At 43.6% G+C, this 18,960-nt stretch overlaps 1 protein-coding gene across 7 annotated transcripts in view; it reads right to left on the bottom strand.

The window, feature by feature from the left end:
• GBF1 (golgi brefeldin A resistant guanine nucleotide exchange factor 1) overlaps positions 1-18,960 on the bottom strand; it is a 125,008-nt gene that overhangs the window by 16,539 nt on the left and 89,509 nt on the right. For 6 of the 7 annotated variants that reach the window (XM_072620948.1, XM_072620967.1, XM_072620956.1 and 3 more), the window contains exons 4-15: positions 16,763-16,894; positions 13,517-13,635; positions 12,823-12,931; positions 12,137-12,197; positions 10,211-10,265; positions 5,690-5,828; positions 4,356-4,579; positions 2,806-2,974; positions 2,095-2,306; positions 1,650-1,748; positions 845-1,039; positions 300-489 (exon numbers count right to left, since the gene is read on the bottom strand). In XM_072620948.1, the coding sequence (XP_072477049.1) occupies positions 300-489; positions 845-1,039; positions 1,650-1,748; positions 2,095-2,306; positions 2,806-2,974; positions 4,356-4,579; positions 5,690-5,828; positions 10,211-10,265; positions 12,137-12,197; positions 12,823-12,931; positions 13,517-13,635; positions 16,763-16,894 (1,704 nt within the window). Of the gene's footprint in view, positions 1-299; positions 490-844; positions 1,040-1,649; positions 1,749-2,094; positions 2,307-2,805; positions 2,975-4,355; positions 4,580-5,689; positions 5,829-9,389; positions 9,489-10,210; positions 10,266-12,136; positions 12,198-12,822; positions 12,932-13,516; positions 13,636-16,762; positions 16,895-18,960 lie in introns of all 7 variants that reach the window. The other variant, XM_072621002.1, reaches the window with a different exon arrangement.

The raw sequence follows: 18,960 nt of genomic DNA, 5'->3' as shown, positions 1-18,960 counted from the left end.
CCACTAGACTCCAATGCCAGGGAGTCTACAACGATCCCTAATGGGGAAGCATCCCAGAGAAGCACTTAAGTTCACAGTAGATACATAATGGCTCAATCAGCTGAGTCAAAGAATACCAAAGACACAAAGTCAAAGACCTCTAGGAGAATGGGAGATGAATACTACAGCACAAACATTCTGCCTGAGGAGGTGATTCAGAGCTTCAAACCCTGAAAATGTAATACTGGGTAAGGTAGGATGGGGGCAAGGAGCTCATGCTACTGGGGCCTAGGGCTCTAAGAAAGAAAAAGGCCTCTCACTGCTGCTGACTTCTTTACTGCCATCCACCATCTCAGGACTGGGTTTAGCTGCCTCTTTCTTCTCCTGCTGGATGAGGTTGTTCAAGACTTTGGCCTGGCAATGAGCTTCAGTACTGTCAATCACTGTCAACAGTGCATCAAGAGAGAGCAGGTGTGTTGTATAAAGCTGCCCAGAGACAGGGAAGGCATTCTGGGAAACAAACAGTGAAAGCTAAGAGACCAATCCAACATACTTTCCAAGGTTCTTACCTTATGTAGAGGAACATTCTCTTTAGTTTAACCTAATCTTAACTGCCATCATGTAATGTGTGTGCACATGCGCATGCATGCACACTCATGCACACACCCCCCCCCCCCCCACTTCCCCCATAAGTACATAAACTTTTCTCTAACCCTGAAATCTCCCACATTGCCCGAGCAAACCCTCCTTCCACCTTCTGTTACCTGTCCCTCCCTGTCTATGCTATCCTCAAAATACAAATTTCCCTTCCCCAATATTTTCCTTCTACAGGCCCATGGAAGTCACTTCAGAAAATCCTCAGCACCTTGGACAGCAGCTTTGTAAGGTCTTCAAAGAGGTTAGAGCAGTAGTAGTCACAGTCATAGTTTATGTAGAGCTCAGTAACAAAGCTGGGGATCCTCCAGAGCTGGACAATAGCTTCTAGTGCCATCTCCTTCATTTCATAAGGCATCTTAGGATTCTCCACAGTGATTATCTCCATGAGTTTTTTGATATACATCTGGCAGCAGTCACAGATTCCCAATAGGATGGAACAAAGGAAAAAGACACAGTAGGACAGAAGAAACAGTAAAAAGAGGGGAAGGCACAGGCAAGCACCACATTGCTCATCAAGGCTGTGTGTCAAGTGCTATGGAAACTCACTCAAGAGAACCTCACTCCTACTCCCAAACTCCAGCACACACCATGGGCACTTTATTTTGGAATGGAGACTGACTTTCCACCTCTGGTTTTATATAACCAAAAGCTGCCTGATTTCTTTTCAAATGAGCTAATTATCTTATTAAATGAGCTGATGGTATGACTTAGTCTTGATTTTGGTTCTTTCTTGCTACTTGTTGGGCTTGAAAGGTACTGCCTGATAAACAAGCTGGTCCCAAAGTTGGAGGCCCCCCATCCCACCGGAGCCCCCATTTTACAATAGCAGTTCCTCGATTCTTCTTTTGGAGCTGGATCCTCACAAGGGGAAATAAATGACAGCTATCCTACAATGAGCTCTTCTTTGGGGGATCAACGACTCGCCTACAAATTCCCGAATCCCACCCCAGAAGGAGCAAAGCCTCCAGCCCCAGTGTCCTCTGTTCTTTGCCCTAAGAAGCCAGACAACTCACCTCCATTTGAAATTTGAGGTGTTCTCGCATGCTCTCAAAGAGCAGGAAGCACACCCGGAGGGAGGCTGCATATAAGCTTAGCCGCTCCACACTTAGTAGCTGGAAAAAAAAAAGCAGGAAAAGCTATGAGGTTTCTGGTATTTGCCAATGCTTAGCCAGAATAAGGCTTTACTTCAAGTTCAAGGCTCTGAGAGTTACCTATACCACTTGGCAATTCTCATACCTCATTCCTTGTGCCAGCATTACTGATGAAGACTAGGGAAACTTTACCCTTCTCACTGGCTGGGTAATGGGCAGGAAGTCCCGTTCATCCGTCTCACAGAAAACCCAAACTTTCCTTTCCCAGTGCTCCCTACCCACCCCATCAGCACTGTCATGAGGGATTGACACATGTGCTACTGAAACTTTTAGTCTCCTACATCCTTTCAATTATCCCCATTTTCACCTGGAATAAATGCCGGCACATCTCATCCTTGATGAGGCCTAGTAAGGTCTGGCACTGGGCCACAGGGGCAGACTCAAGAGCCACAGTCAGTAGCTGCAATCCCATGTGGATCATGACCTCTGAGTTGTGTCGGTCATGAGGGTTGGTAAGAGAGATAAGGAAGCGGAAGAGCTCACGGATGCAGGGGAGGCCATAAGGGACCAATGCTGTACCTGGAGAAAGCAAGGAGGGGAAAAAAAATAACTAACTCATCCCGTGTAGAGTTTCTAATAATACAGGACAAATCCAGTCAAACAACTACCTTCAAAGAATTTATACAAATTGTAATTTTCTCTTTCTTTTGAAATTTTCTTTGTTTCAAGAGAGGTCCTGCTGGATAGGGGAAGGGAAAGAATACATGAAGGAATGGATATGACATTCAAAACAAAGCATCAATAAAAAGTATTCTCTCTTTTTTTTTTTTCACAGAAAAAAAGGCTGCTTTTCCTTTGATTCCCCGCCCCCCGCCCCCAGTTATACAGATTACTAAACAATTCCCTAAGAATTTCAAATCCCTGATGATTAGAGCAAAGGTGAACAGAGAATTTAGCTCAGCAAGTAGAAATCACCTGAAATTCTAGAGCCTCCTGGGCAGCTTCATAGATAAGAGTTTGGGGATGTGGGGAGAGGAATAAAGAGAGGAAGAAAAACCATCAGCCTGGCAATGCTCACCTTCTTTCTGGGAGGACTGTGTGAAGCGAACACCACGGGGGTTGACGTAGTCCATGTCATGGACAGAGGCTGAATCTGAATGGTCAGCTAGAGAAGTACACTCTTCTAACACCTCAGGGATGGACTCCACAGATGCTGACTGAACTTTTTCCACCTGGGGCACTTCATGCTATGGCACAGGATTACAGAATTCTTAAGAGTTAGAATGGGAGTGAAAGCTCGTCCAACTCCTTCATTTTACAATACACTCAAGAGGCACAGAGGAAGTAGGGAGATCCAGTGAAGGTAGAGAGCTTAATCTTGAAAGGCTGGGTTCTAAAATTTCTTCCTCTGGAACATATATAGGAGGTATTAGACTCTTCTCATTCTTTTCTAATAAAATTGTATATGAGGGACCCAGATCTTTTGGCTTTGAAACATGAGCAGACAGAAAAAGACAACATGGGGTAGTAGAAAAGGTACTGGGCTAGGAATCAGAAGAGTTCTACTCCCAGTTCTGCCACTAAGTGGTTGGGGAACTATGGGCGGTTCATTTCACATTTCTAAGCCTCAGTTTCCTCACTTGTTAAAGAGGTAGATTTGGAGATATGACCTCTTATGTCCCTTAAATCTTCTAGGTTTTTATTAACTCTGTGCATTTATATGACAAAGCATTAATTAAAAAAAATTTCAATTCAACATTTATTGAGTGCTAACTGGCAAGATCGTGTTTGTGAGGGATGAAGGGGCACCACAAATTTCTCATGCAGAGAAGCAAACAGTATGCCTGAAAAGATGGAAGTAGAAGTTTATACTAGGAAGGCCACTAGGGTCTTGCCTGGCTCCCTCACTCCCACTACCTTGGGACACACAGTAACTATTCTAGTCTCCATTACTAGAAAGCCATGCCTTTCAGGAAACATCACTGGAACAGAAAGGTAATAATAGTTGATATTTACATAGCTCTTAGGGCAGTTTGGCAGTGCAGTGGATAAAGCACCAGGTCTGGGGTCAGGAAGACTTATCTTCATGAGTCCAAATCTGGCTTCAAACACATATTAGCTGTGTGACCCTGGGCAAATCACTTAACCCTGTTTGCCTCAGTTTCCTAATCTGTAAAATGAATTTGAGAAGGAAATGGCAAATCACTCGAGTATCCTGGACAAGAAAACCCCAAATGGGGTCACAAAGAGTTGGATGTGACTGAAATGACTGAACAACAAACATACCTCTTATTATGTGTCAGACACTATGCTAAGCTCTTTACAACTATTTTCTCATTTGAGCCTCACAACAACCCTGGGAGACAGGTGCTATAATTATTCCCATTTTGCAGATAAGGGAACAGAGGGTAAATGACTCACCCATGGTCACACAGCTAGTATCTGAGGATGGATTTGAACTTAGGTTGGGTCTTAGGACTAAATGCTCTATCTACTACTGTGCCACCATAAGGGAGAACAGCTTCCTAAGTCCTTTTCCACCAGCTATGGTTTAGAAAAGAATGCAAAGAACCAAAGAAAGCAGCCAGTTTTCAAAGAGAAAACTGGGGGCTTTGAGAGATACTGTACCTGGGGATCAGACTGTTCAGGAGAGCCCAATTCACTGTTTACAGACACCATGGCTGTGCTGGGACCCAGGGAGCTACCCTGCTCCAGGTCAGTGAGGTCCTCCTTGGATGTGGCTTGGGAGGAGAGGTCAAGGCCACTGTCAGTTGAGGGGCTAACAGCTGTGGAGGTGGCTTCAGAGCTCGTGGAGGAGATAGGCATGGAGGCATCAATGAAGGGCACAGCACCTGCCAAAGAGAGTCCTTTGGAAAATGAGCATATGCTTGAAGGGAAGAAATGTAGCAATTCCAGAAGTTGTGGGAAAGTAACACCTTTTGCATTTCCCAGTCTGTGTGCTGATTTCAGTATTCTTATTTTTTTAATCTTTTCATTTGATTTGATTTTTTCCAATTAAAGGTAAAGATAGTTTTCAACATTCACTTTTATAAGATTTTGAGTTCCAAATTTTTTTTATCCTTCCCTTCCCCCTCCCCAAGAAGGCAAGCAATCTGATATAGGTTATACATGGACAATCATATTCAACATTTCCACATTAGTCATGTTGTGAAAGAAGAATCAGAAAAAAAGGAAAAACCATGAGAAACAAAAAAGAAAAAAGAGAGAAAATAGTATGTTCTTTGAAGTTGTCTTAGGAAGATCACTGCATTGTTGAGAAGAGGTAAGTCTATCAAAGTTGGTCACTACATAGCGATGCTGTTACTGTGTACAATGTTCTCCTGATTCTGCTCACCTTACTCAGCATCAGTTCATATATGTCTTTCCAGGTCTCTCTGAAATCCTCCTGCTCATCATTTCTTATAGCACAACAGCATTCCATTATATTCATATACCACAACCTGTTTAGCCATTCCCTAATTGATGGGCATCCCCTCAATTTCTAATTCTTTGCCACCACAAAAAGAACTCCTACAAATATTATTGAGTACACATGGGTCCCTTTTCATCTTTTATCTCTTTGGGATACAGATCCAGTAGTGGTACTGCTGTGATCTCAATACTCTGAAAACTTACTGTCGTAGCAGAACAGGTGTCCAGGGTTTCCCTTGGAATAAGAGACCTTAAAAGCTACTGCAGGGTTGCTGAAGGTTCATGGAATACTAGAGTTCACTGTTCAAACTGTACACTACACAGGAGCTCAGAGATTTTATACCCCATTTGATTAAAATGAAAGCACCTGCTTCTAGCACATAGATCATAGTTATTACTATGTCTGTAGTCCCCACTCCATCAAAGAGAAGAACGTCTTCTTTGTAGAAGCCATCACTCTATGCTATTTTGTTCAAGAGAAATCCAGAAATCTGGGACCAAGGTATAGTTTTAGCCAGAAGGAAACTTGCCTGTGAAGTTGGAGGATAGGGTAGTTCCATTGGTAGTGGATGACTCTGTGACTTTGGTGACATGCCGTGGGGGCCGTGGAGACCTCTTCTGCTTTTTCCACTTGGATGAATCACTCATGCCTCCGGCTCTCATTTTTAACTGTAAATATCATACCCCATGGAATTGTCATCTGAGCTAGGATTCAGATGCTAGAGCCCTCCCTCCCCTCAAAAGTGTCAGGAGCAGCCCCATTTGACCAAAGGAAGCAGCCTAAAGCATCCTCTCCCTGGTACCACCCACCCATGGCCAAAGAAAAAACACCTAAAATCAGTGGATCACACTCATTCTTCCAACCTGACTATTCTTCCAAATGTATTTGCTCACTAGCAGTCGACTCCTAGAATGAGGGAGACAGACCTCAGCAACCACTCTTAAATCTGAAGAACTCTGGAGTTAGAAGAATAAGGTTCTCTAATTCCCAAATCTTTTTTGGACCACAGCTTGAGACTATAGAGCTGGGTATCAGAAGATTCATTAGCACCTGGGCATTACCATGCTCCATTCCACAACCTCTCCACCCAGTCTACTAGCACTGGGCATGGGCTTTGGTAGAGTAGTACAGATACTTCTTATACAATCTCCTAGGGATGACTGACTTAGACAACACAGAACCAAGGCCGTTTGTTTCAGGCCATACAATGCATGGAGTAGGCATGCAGAAAGGATCAGGAAATCTTTAGTAGTGACCACCTTGTGAGGAGTCATTCTCCAGATCCAATGGCCCAGAACTTCAAGAACTTTTCTCCCTCAACTATCCTATGAAATCCAACCCTGGGGAGAGTCCTGAGGTGGAAAGTTCTTGCACAAATGACATGAACCATTCTTCCCACTTGAGCTTCTCTCAGAGCAATCTCTCTCTGGCCCTAGGCAACTGTTTCCTTTATTCCCTGGCTTTTTGCATGAGATTGGCTAGTGAATCTCCTCTTTGTAAAAATGGAACAGTATACGAGCTGAGACTGTGGCCCATAGCTATTCAGCAATTCTCCCAAACGCAATACAGCTGTTATTTGCTGAATAAATGCATCAGCTCACCATATCTTATTCTACCTTGCCTCTTTCAGTGCAGTTCTCCATTCCCCAAAATCAAGTTCATCTATTTCCCTACACCTCATTCCATCCTGTTAGCCATCCAATGTGCTACATTGCTGTTCTCATAGCTTCTTTTTAGTCACAGTGGACTTCGAACTTGGTCGATTGCCATGGAGTCCTTAGTAACAGATTTTCTAGATTTAATGATCTTCTCTTTACTATGAACACATTTATTCCATTCAGGTCCATTTCTTCCCCAATCCAGATACTTTCATCATTTTAAATTGTACCCATTCTGAAAATGCAGCCCCAAACTGATTTACTCCCTGATTCGCCTTTCTCAGATTGGCCCTCCAGTTCCTTTCCCCCAGAGCCTGTCTATCAATATGACCTTTAATTTGGAGAGAAAAAACTTTTTCCTATTTCTCAAGGGCTGAGCAGACAAGACAATGCGATCCTTGCCTTGGTCCCTTCCTCACTCTTATCATATTTCATTTCTCTACTTTCCCTAAGTCTTTGAACACCTCAGAGGCAGCATGGAATAGTGGGAAGAACATTGGATTTGGAGTTAGAGTGTGTGTATCATTTCTGTAATCTTGGGTAAATCACCAAAACTCACTGGTATTCAGTTTTCTTATTTATAAAATGAGATGGATAAATTTGATGATGTCTAAGGTCCCTTTTAGCTCTAAATCTTTGATCCTATCACCTGAGTTGAGCTCAGAAGATAAGATCAACTGATCCTCCTGCACAGGTAAATATGGTTCCTTTTTTTAAGGAGGATTGTGAAGCAGCTGACTAAAGGTTGCTTGGTGTACCTGACTGAAAAACAACAAATTATCCAGTTCCCTATTTATAGCACTCCAAAGTGAGAAGATCTCAGGAAAAGCCCCCAATTCTCTGGAACATGATAGTGAGTCCCCTAAAACCCTCCTGCCTATATCAGAGACACCTTCAGGGTTTTGAACATCTCAGTAAGGTAGGGAGATTTCTCTCCCAGGAAGCTGTTCACCAGAACTGGTGTTAATACCCAAATCAGAGGAGACTTCCCCACGAGAGCAAGAGGACTTCACAAAAAAGTCATCAAAACTTCTGTAGTAAGTAAGGGGCCCAAAGACCATTGGAAGAAGTCAAAGTCCTATAAGTGCACTGACAAGTTGCCAACTGTGCGGTCTGCTTAGAGAACTAATAATATATTTGCCATAGATCTCTAAAAAGTACCAGGGTCCTGGTCTAATCTTTCTTGGCCTATCTCCTTTCTCTTCAGTAAACTCCCATCTTGCCAGGGGCCCAAGGCAGTTTAATTCCCACTGCACTGACACATTTCCAGTGAGACCAGTTAAGCTGCAGTCTTCCTCTAGGTTTTCTACGATTGCAGCTGCACCTACTTTTATAGACCCCTCTGATTTCTAGTCAGGGTGGATGCTGGGAGGTTCTTAGTGTTATAATTATAACATCTAAGTGGTGAAACAAACACCTGGTTTAAGGGAAGATTCTAGGAATCTAGGAACAAAAGTGTGATATGGCTAATTCTTAGCAAAGGGAGATACTGCTCTCACCAGACAGCTTTGGGGCAGGAAAAGAAAGGAAATCTTCCAGTAGCAGAAGAAGAAGGTCCCAAGATAGTGGAGGTGATACTATTCACCTCAGGATCTGAGGGAGCTGGGGTACCTCAAACCACCATACCTGCTCTCCTCTGTGTTTCCAGAGGTTAGGGTGATATTTGAGAAAAAAGGGCCCACAGTTAATAACCACGGCTACATATCAAGTCTGGCCAGTTGAGGGAGATGGCACTCAAGACTGGACAAGCATACCAGTTGGCATTCAAGAGAAAACAGCATGTTGAGAAAATAGAGATTTGTGGCCCAGGCTAACTCCACCAAAGTCACATAGTTCCTCACAGCTTCAAGTACCTCACCTCTAGTGGGAAAATTCTTAGTCAAAGGATAGAGACATTATCCTTTTGGTTCAAGGAAACAGAGGAAAACTAAGGTACAAGATAAGGTTTCTTAAACTTGGACCCTATTCTCCATGGTTTCATCACACTCTATGCTTTCAGTGATAGAGTGAATATCCAAAGACTTCGGGATACTAGGTGGCCTGGGGCACTCAGTACACCCTGGCATCATCCTTTTAGTTCCCAGCAGCCTATATCTCAGAATAACTGATCTTGATGGCAACCCAGGTGGTTCAAAGTCTGATATCTCCCCCACCTCCTACAAACCCAACTTAATCAAGCAGAAGGAACCAGGGAACACTGCCTGGGATTCTTTTGTCAGCTATGACTGAAAAGGAAAGGTAGAGAGAAAGAAAGGAGAGGAGAAGTTTTTGTCTTGGGGTCTTTGTCTCTTCCCTAGCAATGTTGGTGCTTGACTCCTTGGAAGAAGAGATGACATGGCAGGGCTAGCTCTCTTTCTCCAGGCCTGTGCACAATTCCACTCCCTTGTCTATTAGCTCTCCTCCTGCCCCAGGCAGATTCCCAACACTGCAAAGCAACAATTGCATGCACCTTCCCCAAGCCGTGCTGTGTTACCAGGGAAGGGGAAGTTTGGTTTCACACAAAAGGACTGGGACCCAGGTGGTGCTTGCAAAAAAAGAATGGGAAGGGGATGGAAAGGGAGAGAGAGAGACCTTGAGGTTCTTAAAGAGCAGTACCCTCTCTAACTGGTTCAGGGCTTTGGGTTGTTCCCCACTACTTAGTTCCAGTTTGTTGAGGAGACATGGAGAAATCTGTGAAAGACAGGCAAATGTACTGTTTTAACAATGTGAAATTAACCCAGAGACACAGCAATAGGACCCAGGGCAGTATTGCGGGCAGGGAGGGGCATGCACCAAACAAATAGGTATTGCTGTCCAGGCCTGACAGGCAGAGTCTCATGAGGCTGAGAGTTACCATCATCATTCTTGCGTGCCCTTTAGAGACTTGGGAGTCAGTTCTGGCAAGTCAAGTTTCTCAGGTCTAAGCAGCAGAAGGTCAAGTGTCTGATGACCTGCCCAACCCTGACAGGTCAGGTACTTCTGAACTTTCCAGAGGGGAGGGCATAAGTCCAGCAACATAGCAGGGTCCATCTTCATCTGACATGAAGCACTCAGCCTTATGGAGAACTAGTGATTTCCATTTCTGCCCACACACCATTCCAGTATGGCCTTTAAAACCTTCAAAAGGACCCTGAAGGGATCACCTTCCTAGTTTAAGGAAGGATAGCCCCAGGTCTTAAGCCCTTGCCAGTAGTGGGAATAAAAATGGGTCAGAAAGGAAGAGCAGGGAAGGGAAAAGCATCTGGGGTAGCAAAGTGTTTCCAGTGGCGTTCAGAGCCTGAATCTGTGCGATGGCTATTCTTAGACTCTAAGCAGATCTTCCCAAACAAAAACATTTCTCTACAGAATAAAGTTGTTCCAAGAAAATACCTGATGCACTAGGCAGAGGGAGGGGCAGGAGTCCCAGGCCTTACCTTCTTCAGGTTTGTCCCCACAGAGTTCTTCGGTTCTTCTTTAAACTGAGGTAACCTATAAGATAGAAAACCCCAAGGAAAACAAAGATTAGTAGGGTAAAGGGAAAAATGCCCTCCTGCAGGATGGCTTGCACCCAGTGCTGTACAGGGTCACAGCCTGCCCTGCTCCCCAGAAATGACAGAGGAAGAGCAGACAGCAAGTTGCAGAGGCCTCTGCCCCACTCAACCTAGCTACATCATCGATGAAGGCAGTATGGTACAGTGGGAACAGGACTAGACTGGAAGTTTGAGCTAGAATTTAATCTGGGTCTCTAGTCATTAATTCACTGTATATCTTCAATAAAATTATTCCCCTTCTCTAGGGTACTTTTTTGTGCTCATCTATAAAATTAGGGGTTGGACTAAATAAACTCACTCCATTTGAATATCATATGCTTCTATGGTTGTGAGGACTACAGTAATCACCTCCCTCTCCTTTCCCACAATAGCACAGCTGAGCCGGGGATTGCCATGGGCTTGTTACAGACACTTCCAGAAAGAAAGATGGAAGACATGGAGGCAAGCAGATTCAGTGTCCTGGGAGCTCAGAAGCTCTTCTCTCCCTAAAATAATTCATTCAGTCATTCACTCAATAAGTGTTTATGAGTGTCTACTATGTGTGTGGCACTGTGCTAGATACTGGGGATACAAAGACAGACAAAATGGCCCCTGCCCCACGGTGAGTAAGGGAGGGAAACAACACGTACGTAAATAAATACAAAATACTGTACATACAAAGTAAGTACACATTGTTCTCTTGGGGTGGAGGGAAGTGTGGTGGCACTAACAACTGTAGGACAAAGAAAGACCTCATCAACTGGACGGATAAGGAAATATATTATGTAGAGAAGGGCACCTGAGCTGAGCCTTAAGGGAAACTTGGAATTCTAAGAGGTAGAAGTGAGGAGAAAGTGCACTATGGACACAGGGAACAGGCTTTTCAAAGGCCCCAGTAGCCCTGAATGGAATGATGTATATGGAGACCAACAAATAGGCCATTTTGGCTGGAATGTACGGTGCTTGTGGTATAATAATGTGAACCAGTCTAGAAAGATGGGCTGAGAGACACTGCAAAGGCCCTCAAAGGCTAAATGGAGGAGTTTGTATTTTAGTCTAGAGTAGAAACTGAACTTTCTTAAGCACAAGAGGGATGCTTTTAGAGCACAGAAGTCATTCTATTTCCTGACCTAATTTCTGCTAGTATCCAGCTGGCTGAGGCTGGTGTTATGTGCGAGACGACATGAGAGTCATGTATCACATCCCAGTGAGATGTCAGGGTCCTGAGAACATAACGGGGAGGAAGTGGGGGAATAGCATGTTGGAAATAAATGACCCTAGACTAAAGATAAGGAGCTTCTTTCATAGCAGGCCTACAAACATGCCCAGTCACTATTATCCACTGAATCAGGAAGGCCAAGAATATACTGAACAAATGCAAGCTCCTTAGTTCCCCCAAAGTTAGAACTAAGAAGAGCTGTAGGAAGGAGACTGCTCTGTCCACTTCAGAAGGGATTCCTGGGCCACAACCAGGGACTTGGGGAAGCCTGGAGATGAATGTCTTGTCCCTCTCCCTTAGAAATCCAGCCAAAGTCTGGGAGCCTATCTCCTCTCTTGCTCAGTTCCCTCAACGGACTGCCTTTCCCAGCTGTTACCTGTAGAGAAACAGACATTGGCCTGGGAAGCAGAATCATCTCCATCTGTCCAGATTAAATAAAACCCTCTCTTCCCCTGTAAGTCAGGCCAGTTCTTGACTGCCTTTTCTGTGTAACCCTAAGCTCAGAGAATTGCCCCCACATCAATCCCAGTGGCATCTGATGTGGCTGTGGAAAAGCAGGCAGGCTCAGGGGGCCAGGGCAGCCCAGCCGAGGCAAACATGAGCAGGTTTACCTTGTGAAGAGCAGCTGCACCATGTCGACGAGAGTGTGCTCTGCGGATTTTCTCAATAACTCTGCACAGACAAAAACAAATAACACAGGTGTCATTACTTGCTGTGCTATTATCAGGAGGCTTCTCTGAGCAGACTCCCCTCCAAACCCTGTTTACCAAGGATTACGCCAAACTTATTAAAACCAGCTCCAGCGAAGGCCTTGCAGTCATGCCAGCACTCAGCCACAAGGTGGCAACACTGAGTCATGGGAAGAAAAAAAAGGTTGGGGAGACATGGATAACCTCTGCTCCACCTTGAACTATATATTTCTCCATTCCGCAGCAGACCTGACGTGCAAGCAGCAGCCCAAGAAAACTTGAAGGTGGCCAGTGGCTTGGCAAAACACAGCGTGGGATCCATCCAGACTCCCTTCTCTGTTTATCCAGAAAAACCTGAGGCCTTTTGCCAAGCCTTGGGACAAATGCCCAAATAGGAGGTCTCTGATTGGCCTCAGCTATACCAAAGATGAAATGGAAAAGCCTTGGGTCTTTGTCCTCTCCAGGGTTTGAGTAGACAGGCTGACATATGTAAAATAGTCTATAAACCATAGTAAAGTGCTATATAAATGTTAGCTATTATTAATTAGTCTCAGTGGAACTGACCAGAGATCCTAGCCAGATATAAGGGCCGGTCGACATGCACCTACCGCTGAGCCTCATCTCAAAGCAGATCCGGAAGCAAGACTGCATAATCTCACACACAGATTCGTTGGTCAGATGGGCACCTACTGGGGTTAGCAGCAGAGTGCGGAGAACCTGAAAGAAGAATGGATATTCAAAGAAGACAATAGTGAGGAGTGCTGGGAAGGGCAGGGTCTGAGGGCTCAGAAGCTGCTCTCAACACAACTTGTCTCTGAGGTCACAGGATATCAATGGTCTAAGAGATTAAAGGACCATAGCTCTAGAGCTGGAATGGAACTTTAGAGTCATCTAGTCCAATCATCTCATTTAATGGATAAGGCAACTGAGGCCTAAAGAGCCCTGGTTTCATTCTGTCAGAATCCCAAGGACCTTACACAGGAATAATTTCTCTGCTTTGTGACCTATTAAATCCATTAGGCAGCTGAGTCTCCTTCATGGCCCCCTCCAGGGCACAGCAGATGGGCAGCATAGATCTGACTGGTCAGACCTACAATGTATCAAGGATTTCTGGCACTTGAAATCAACTGATTAAAAGCTTTCTTTTACTTTGGGTACCTGCGCTGCCTGTTTGAAAATAAAGTGGCTCAGTTGCTCTTACAGAGTCAAAACACAGCCCTCTCCCACCCACAGTCCTGAGTAATTGGATCTGGTGGCACCAGGTCCCGGCCATTAGCCTAATTACTCTCTCCCTCAACTTACCTGAAGGATTTTCATCAGGACAACCTCATCACTGGCAGGGTCTGTGCCCACAAACCGAGCATGAGTGACAGCATCTGCCATGTTCTCCATTCCCTCTGCTGTGCCTTCATGAGTGGGATCTGCTCCACCAAAAAAGGAGAGATTGAATGAAGCAGAGGACATCTATGCTAGGGAGTTGCATCCCTCTAGGATTCCAACTTTATTTTTCTTGTTTGGCTTCCTCTGGGAATTTCTGCCTATGACTGGCTCCATGGATTAGGTGCCCTGGATGAACAAATTTCAATATGTAGAACTATTCCTTTTAGCCAGCAAAGGCTGGATGAGAAGAAGCTCAGAACTCCTGTTTTGGGCCTCTCCCAGGAAAAGAAATGAGTAAGGACTAAGTTAAGGATGCCAAGTCTGTAGCCTTTTCCTTTACATCTTTCAACACAGCTTTTTCTCAGGCTCTTTCTGGAGCTTCAAGCCCAGGCACAGCTGAGGCTTGGAGGGTTGGAGGGTGGCCTGGATGGAAACTGCTGCCAGTAATCATATCTGGTGCCACATAGCAGCGTTGAGAATTCTTCCTCTGGCTTTGGTTTCAGTCTCTTTTAATACAATACTGCACTGAGGGTGATTCCGATTGCCATATTAACCAAACAGGTATTAGAAAGGAACAAAGACAAAACAAGGCTAAAATGTAGCTAATTAGTAGGGTGGAAGAGAGCAGGATCCCTTAGCTCTATCAGAATATGAAGATAAAGTAGTAGACCAAGAGCTAGGACAGTCAATTCTATAACACGACTTTCCTTCAGCTTCTCTTTCACTTAACATGCTGAACACGGGAAATATGTAAAGGAAATTGCCACCATTAAGGTAAAGTGTTGCCCTGGTGGCAAATTCCATGGTTCTGCCCTAAGTTCCCTTAGGAGACTTGGATCTAGGTCTTGTAAGGGGAAAGGAAGACTTGAGAGTAGCAGGGAGATGATATGCATTACCCTGGGTGGGTGGGGGTGGGGGGTAAGTGAGGTTGGACTTGGTAAGAATGAGTAGAGAGCAGGAGGAACTCCTCGGCAATTCAGATCATTATGTTTCTGAATCACCTAGTGTTTGTGCAAGGTCCTGGTCTTAGAAAAACAGTTCAGGAGGCCCTAGGGTGCAGGGACTTTGTAGGAAAAGTTGCTTCTCTACTTTTCTGATACTTACAACTAAACGCATACTCTAAATCAGAGGAGAGAAGGGTTTCTAACAGGCATCTTCTTTCTTCTATGCCCTAGGATCCTCCCCAGAAAAACTCACTGAAGGTTATTTATTCCGTGTACAACAGCCCTCTCCCTAGGTACAGGGAATGGCCAAGTTATAGGTCAGAGAAAGAATATCTTTCATGTCAGCATGTAGGCTGCCAGAATTATGATCTTTACAGGTCACCTCAACTCTTCATGCCACAGTCCTGAATTACTATTGAGCATCCTTTTGCCCAATTCCCTTAGATCCTGCATCCAGACCTCATTCTCCCACTGGGATCTTGGTTTCATTTCAGCTACATGTGATACTCAAGATTAATAATAATAATGATAGCTAACATTTATATAAAGCTTATTCTATGCCAGGTACTGCACTAAGTGCCTTATAATTATTATCTCAACAACCCTGGCAGGTAAGTGCTATTATTATTCCCTTTATACAGATGAAGAAACTGAGGAAACACTAAGCAACTAAGATGAGGAAACGGAGGGTCACACAGCTACTAAGTGTCTAAGGCTATAGTGGAACTCAGGTCTTCCTGACTCCAGAACTGGTGCTCCTGCATCCCATCCTCAGATTGTTGAGGGAGCAAGAAGGGATTGATAAAGTACGAAGGGGATAGATGGGGGGGAGCGGGAAACAACTGATTTCCTTTATAGTCACCTTGGCAAGACTCCCTTGTTAAAGACCTTTTTAGCTCTGCTTGTCACTCTGAAACATCTGACACCCAAGCCTGAATAAAATACTAATTTTCCCAAAAGCCATGTAAGAGGGAAAAGGCTTCAGCATTGCAGTCCACTAAGCTAGCAAACAAGCAGCAGTATAAATCTTGGCCTGAGTGATATGTGGAGCCAAGCAAAAGTCTGATCCTGTAACTGGGACCAGGGCCACCATTATAGAGGGTATCTTACACAATTTCAGGCCAAACAAAAGTCCTTTTGAGTCCCCACATGAGTAGGTGGGGAAGTCTATTCTGCCATTTGGGGCTTCCCCTAGTCTTTCTGCACTTTTACTTAACATTGCCCCCAACCCACACAGGGCTAGAATGGCAGAGGGATGAAATTCAGGTTGGATCCCAAGGAAAACCTGTTCTTTCTTCATGTCTACTGTCACTCTTGCCCTCACCCATCACTCACCCATTCTTATCCCCATTACAACCATATTCAGCAAAATCCTTCTTTGCATAACTAGAAACCACCTCTACGATCCTAGAGGCTAAAATGGGCTCTCTTTTCTGACAAATCCTTAGACAGCTTGCTGACCGAGGAAGCTTGGAGGGTAGAGAGATTATTAAAAGACAGTGAGAGATGGTACGAACAGGCAGTCAGAGGCTGTGAATAGCCTGCAGGTGGTGCTGAGGGCAAAGAAGGAGCCGCCTGGGCTCAATCTGTTGTGGAGGAGAGATCTAAGTGTGAAGTAAGTGCTAGAGTACTTAGGGGAAGTTGAGGCTTCTGGAACACACCTTAGGAGGTACCCAGCAACCTTACTCAGAAAGTTGGGTGTTTGGAGGTAATTTTAGCCTCAGGGAAGGTTCAAAAAGCCAACTTTTGGGTAGCAGGGTCCTTTATCTCAGTCTTCTCCTCCTCCTTTGAGCATTTTCCTTTCTAGTTAGCTGAGTACATGAGCTGTACCTTTTCCTGTAATCTGTCTATATGGAAACAAAGGAAGATTTTTTTTCTAGATGCTTAATCCCTGAGCATGGGATAAGAGAAAGAAGCTGGCATCTTGAGGAAAGAGATCTACCAAAGGCTTAGACAAATTTAATAAATACAAATAAATGAAAGGAGCTTGCATTTTTAACTCTTATTAAGGTAAAAGCAAAGGGCCAAGTAAGTGTCTGTTGTAGCCCCTCCAATTCTTCCATTACCCTGTAAGCAATTAGTACTGAACAATGATAATTTAGTGTTTTATCAGAAAGGAATGTTGGGGGACAATAGTGGGGAGGGAAGGGGGGAGGAAGGAAGTCTCATGACAGTCCTTGAGTCAGCGAGTTTGACTGCCCAAAGAGAGGATCTAGGATCTTACCTATGAGTGAATATGACAGAAACTTGTTGACAGAGGTGAGTGCCAGTCCAGTGATGGGACCAGTAGTGTCTTCAGAGCGAATAACTTCCAGGAATGGTCGAAGGAACACATTGGGCTCAATCTCAGAGAGATCTGTAGAGGAAGAAGTGAGTCTCTGAAAAGACACTACTGATGGACAGTTTCTTCTCCCCATAAAGTGACCCTTCTTGCTGCATAGATGGCCAAAGTCCATAGTTGCTGGGTCAATGAAAGATCAGATCCCTGGCTTCTCTGGTGATCTTCATCTTTCATTTCTTATCCCACTTCCACATTCCCAACAGATCTTGGCAATCTGGACAAGAGGTGCCAGCTGTTTCCAAGTAAAGGAGGCCTTAAGGCTGGGATGCTAACCAGAATCATCCCTATAACTATGTCTTCAGCCTTTCTGGTCAAAGTGGTCTGTCTATGACCAAACCATGCCTGCCCTAAGTGACTTGCAATTCTTTTTTTTTCTCCCAAAATTATTCATTTATTTGTTTTCAGTTTTCAACAATCACTTCCATAAGTTCCAAATTTTCTCCCTCCCCAAGAAGGCATGCAAGCTTATATGGGCTCTACACATACATTCCTATTAAACACATTAGTCATGTTGCATAGAAGAATTAAAACGAATGGGAGAAACCATAAGAAAAACAAAAGAGTAAATAGTGCATTCTGACTCCACAGATCTTTCTCTGGATGTGGATGACATTTTGCATCATGAGTCCTTTGGAAATGTTTTAGGTCCTTGCATTGCTATGAAGGGCTAAGTTTATCAAAAACAGTGTGACTTGTAATTCTTTAATGAGGAAGGAAAGAATGGATGGAAAGGGTAGGGTTACTTGCATTTCCCACTCATTATATCTTGGTTTATAACCTGTGAAGGCCCTGACCTGAGGATCAAATAATCACAGAATCTCCAAATTAGAGGGATGACTCTCAGAAGTCATCCAGTTTATCATGTATTCATTCAGCTGAACATGAATTTCCTCTACAATATCACCAATAAATGGTCACTCAGCCTTTACTTGAAAACCTCTACAAAAGGAGTACTTAGTAACTGCTTTGGTACTCAACTTCACTTTTAGAAACCTCAGTTATGAAGCTTTTCCTTATGCTGAATCTAAATCTGCCTCTCCACAGCTTCTACCCACTATTCTTAGTTTTGCCTTCTGGGACCAAGAACAAATCTAACCCTTGTTCTATAAAATAGCTCTTCAAATACCTAAAGGTAGTTATCATGTCTCTTATGTCCTCCCTTTTCCAGGCTAAACAATATTTCTAATTCTTTTAACTAACATTCATATGGTTGGCCTTCAGTTTCCCCACTGTCTTGGGTGCCCTCTTCTAAATGTTCTCTTGTTCATCAATGCTCCCTCCAAATATGTGGCCTCTAATATCAAATCCAATATTCCAGATGAGGGCAGAGTATAGTGGGGCTATCATCTCCCTTTTCCTACACACTTGTTCTTGTATTTTTTTGTTTGTAAAATGCATTTTATTGATATTTTTATCTTTTCATCACATAGATTTCCCTCTGTACCCTTCTCCATCTTCTGCCCCAGAAAGTCATCCTTTATAACACAATTTTTAAAAGAATAAGAAAAAAATCCAGCAATATTGATCAATACGTCCAAAAAATAATCTGATACCAGCTGCAATGTTCATCATCCTTCTATTAATGCAGCCCACGATCAATTTGGCCATTTAGACTTCCATGTCACACTGTTTAGTTTGCACTCCATTAAAACCTGAGATTTTAAAAAATCTTATTATTTATCTTATTTTTACTGATTTTTTTGGTTTTTCTATCACATTTGTTTTCAAATAAATCCACTGTCCCTGACCTATTCAGTCACAATCTCCTGTAACAAAGATTGAAAAAAAAAAGAAAAAAGAAAAAAAAAACCAGTTCAAGAAAATTAACACAACTGACAGTACATGTAGTCTTTTACATCCATAACCTCCTACCTCTACGATGGGAGAGGTGAATTTTCTCATTCTTTTCCAGGACCAAGTTTGGTAACTCTAATTTCACAGTGTTCAGAGATTTTTTTCCCCTAGGAATTATCATCTAGCCATCATACCACCTCCAATCTTCTCCATTTTGTAGTTGGCACTGTTGATTTTTTTCAACTAAAGTGTAAGGTTTTACATTTATCCTTGTTACATTTTATTTT

This window comes from Notamacropus eugenii, chromosome 1, assembly GCF_028372415.1.
Source record: "Notamacropus eugenii isolate mMacEug1 chromosome 1, mMacEug1.pri_v2, whole genome shotgun sequence".
In the NCBI taxonomy this organism is placed as follows: Eukaryota; Metazoa; Chordata; class Mammalia; order Diprotodontia; family Macropodidae; genus Notamacropus; species Notamacropus eugenii.
This window is presented reverse-complemented; position numbering and strand designations above follow the sequence as displayed.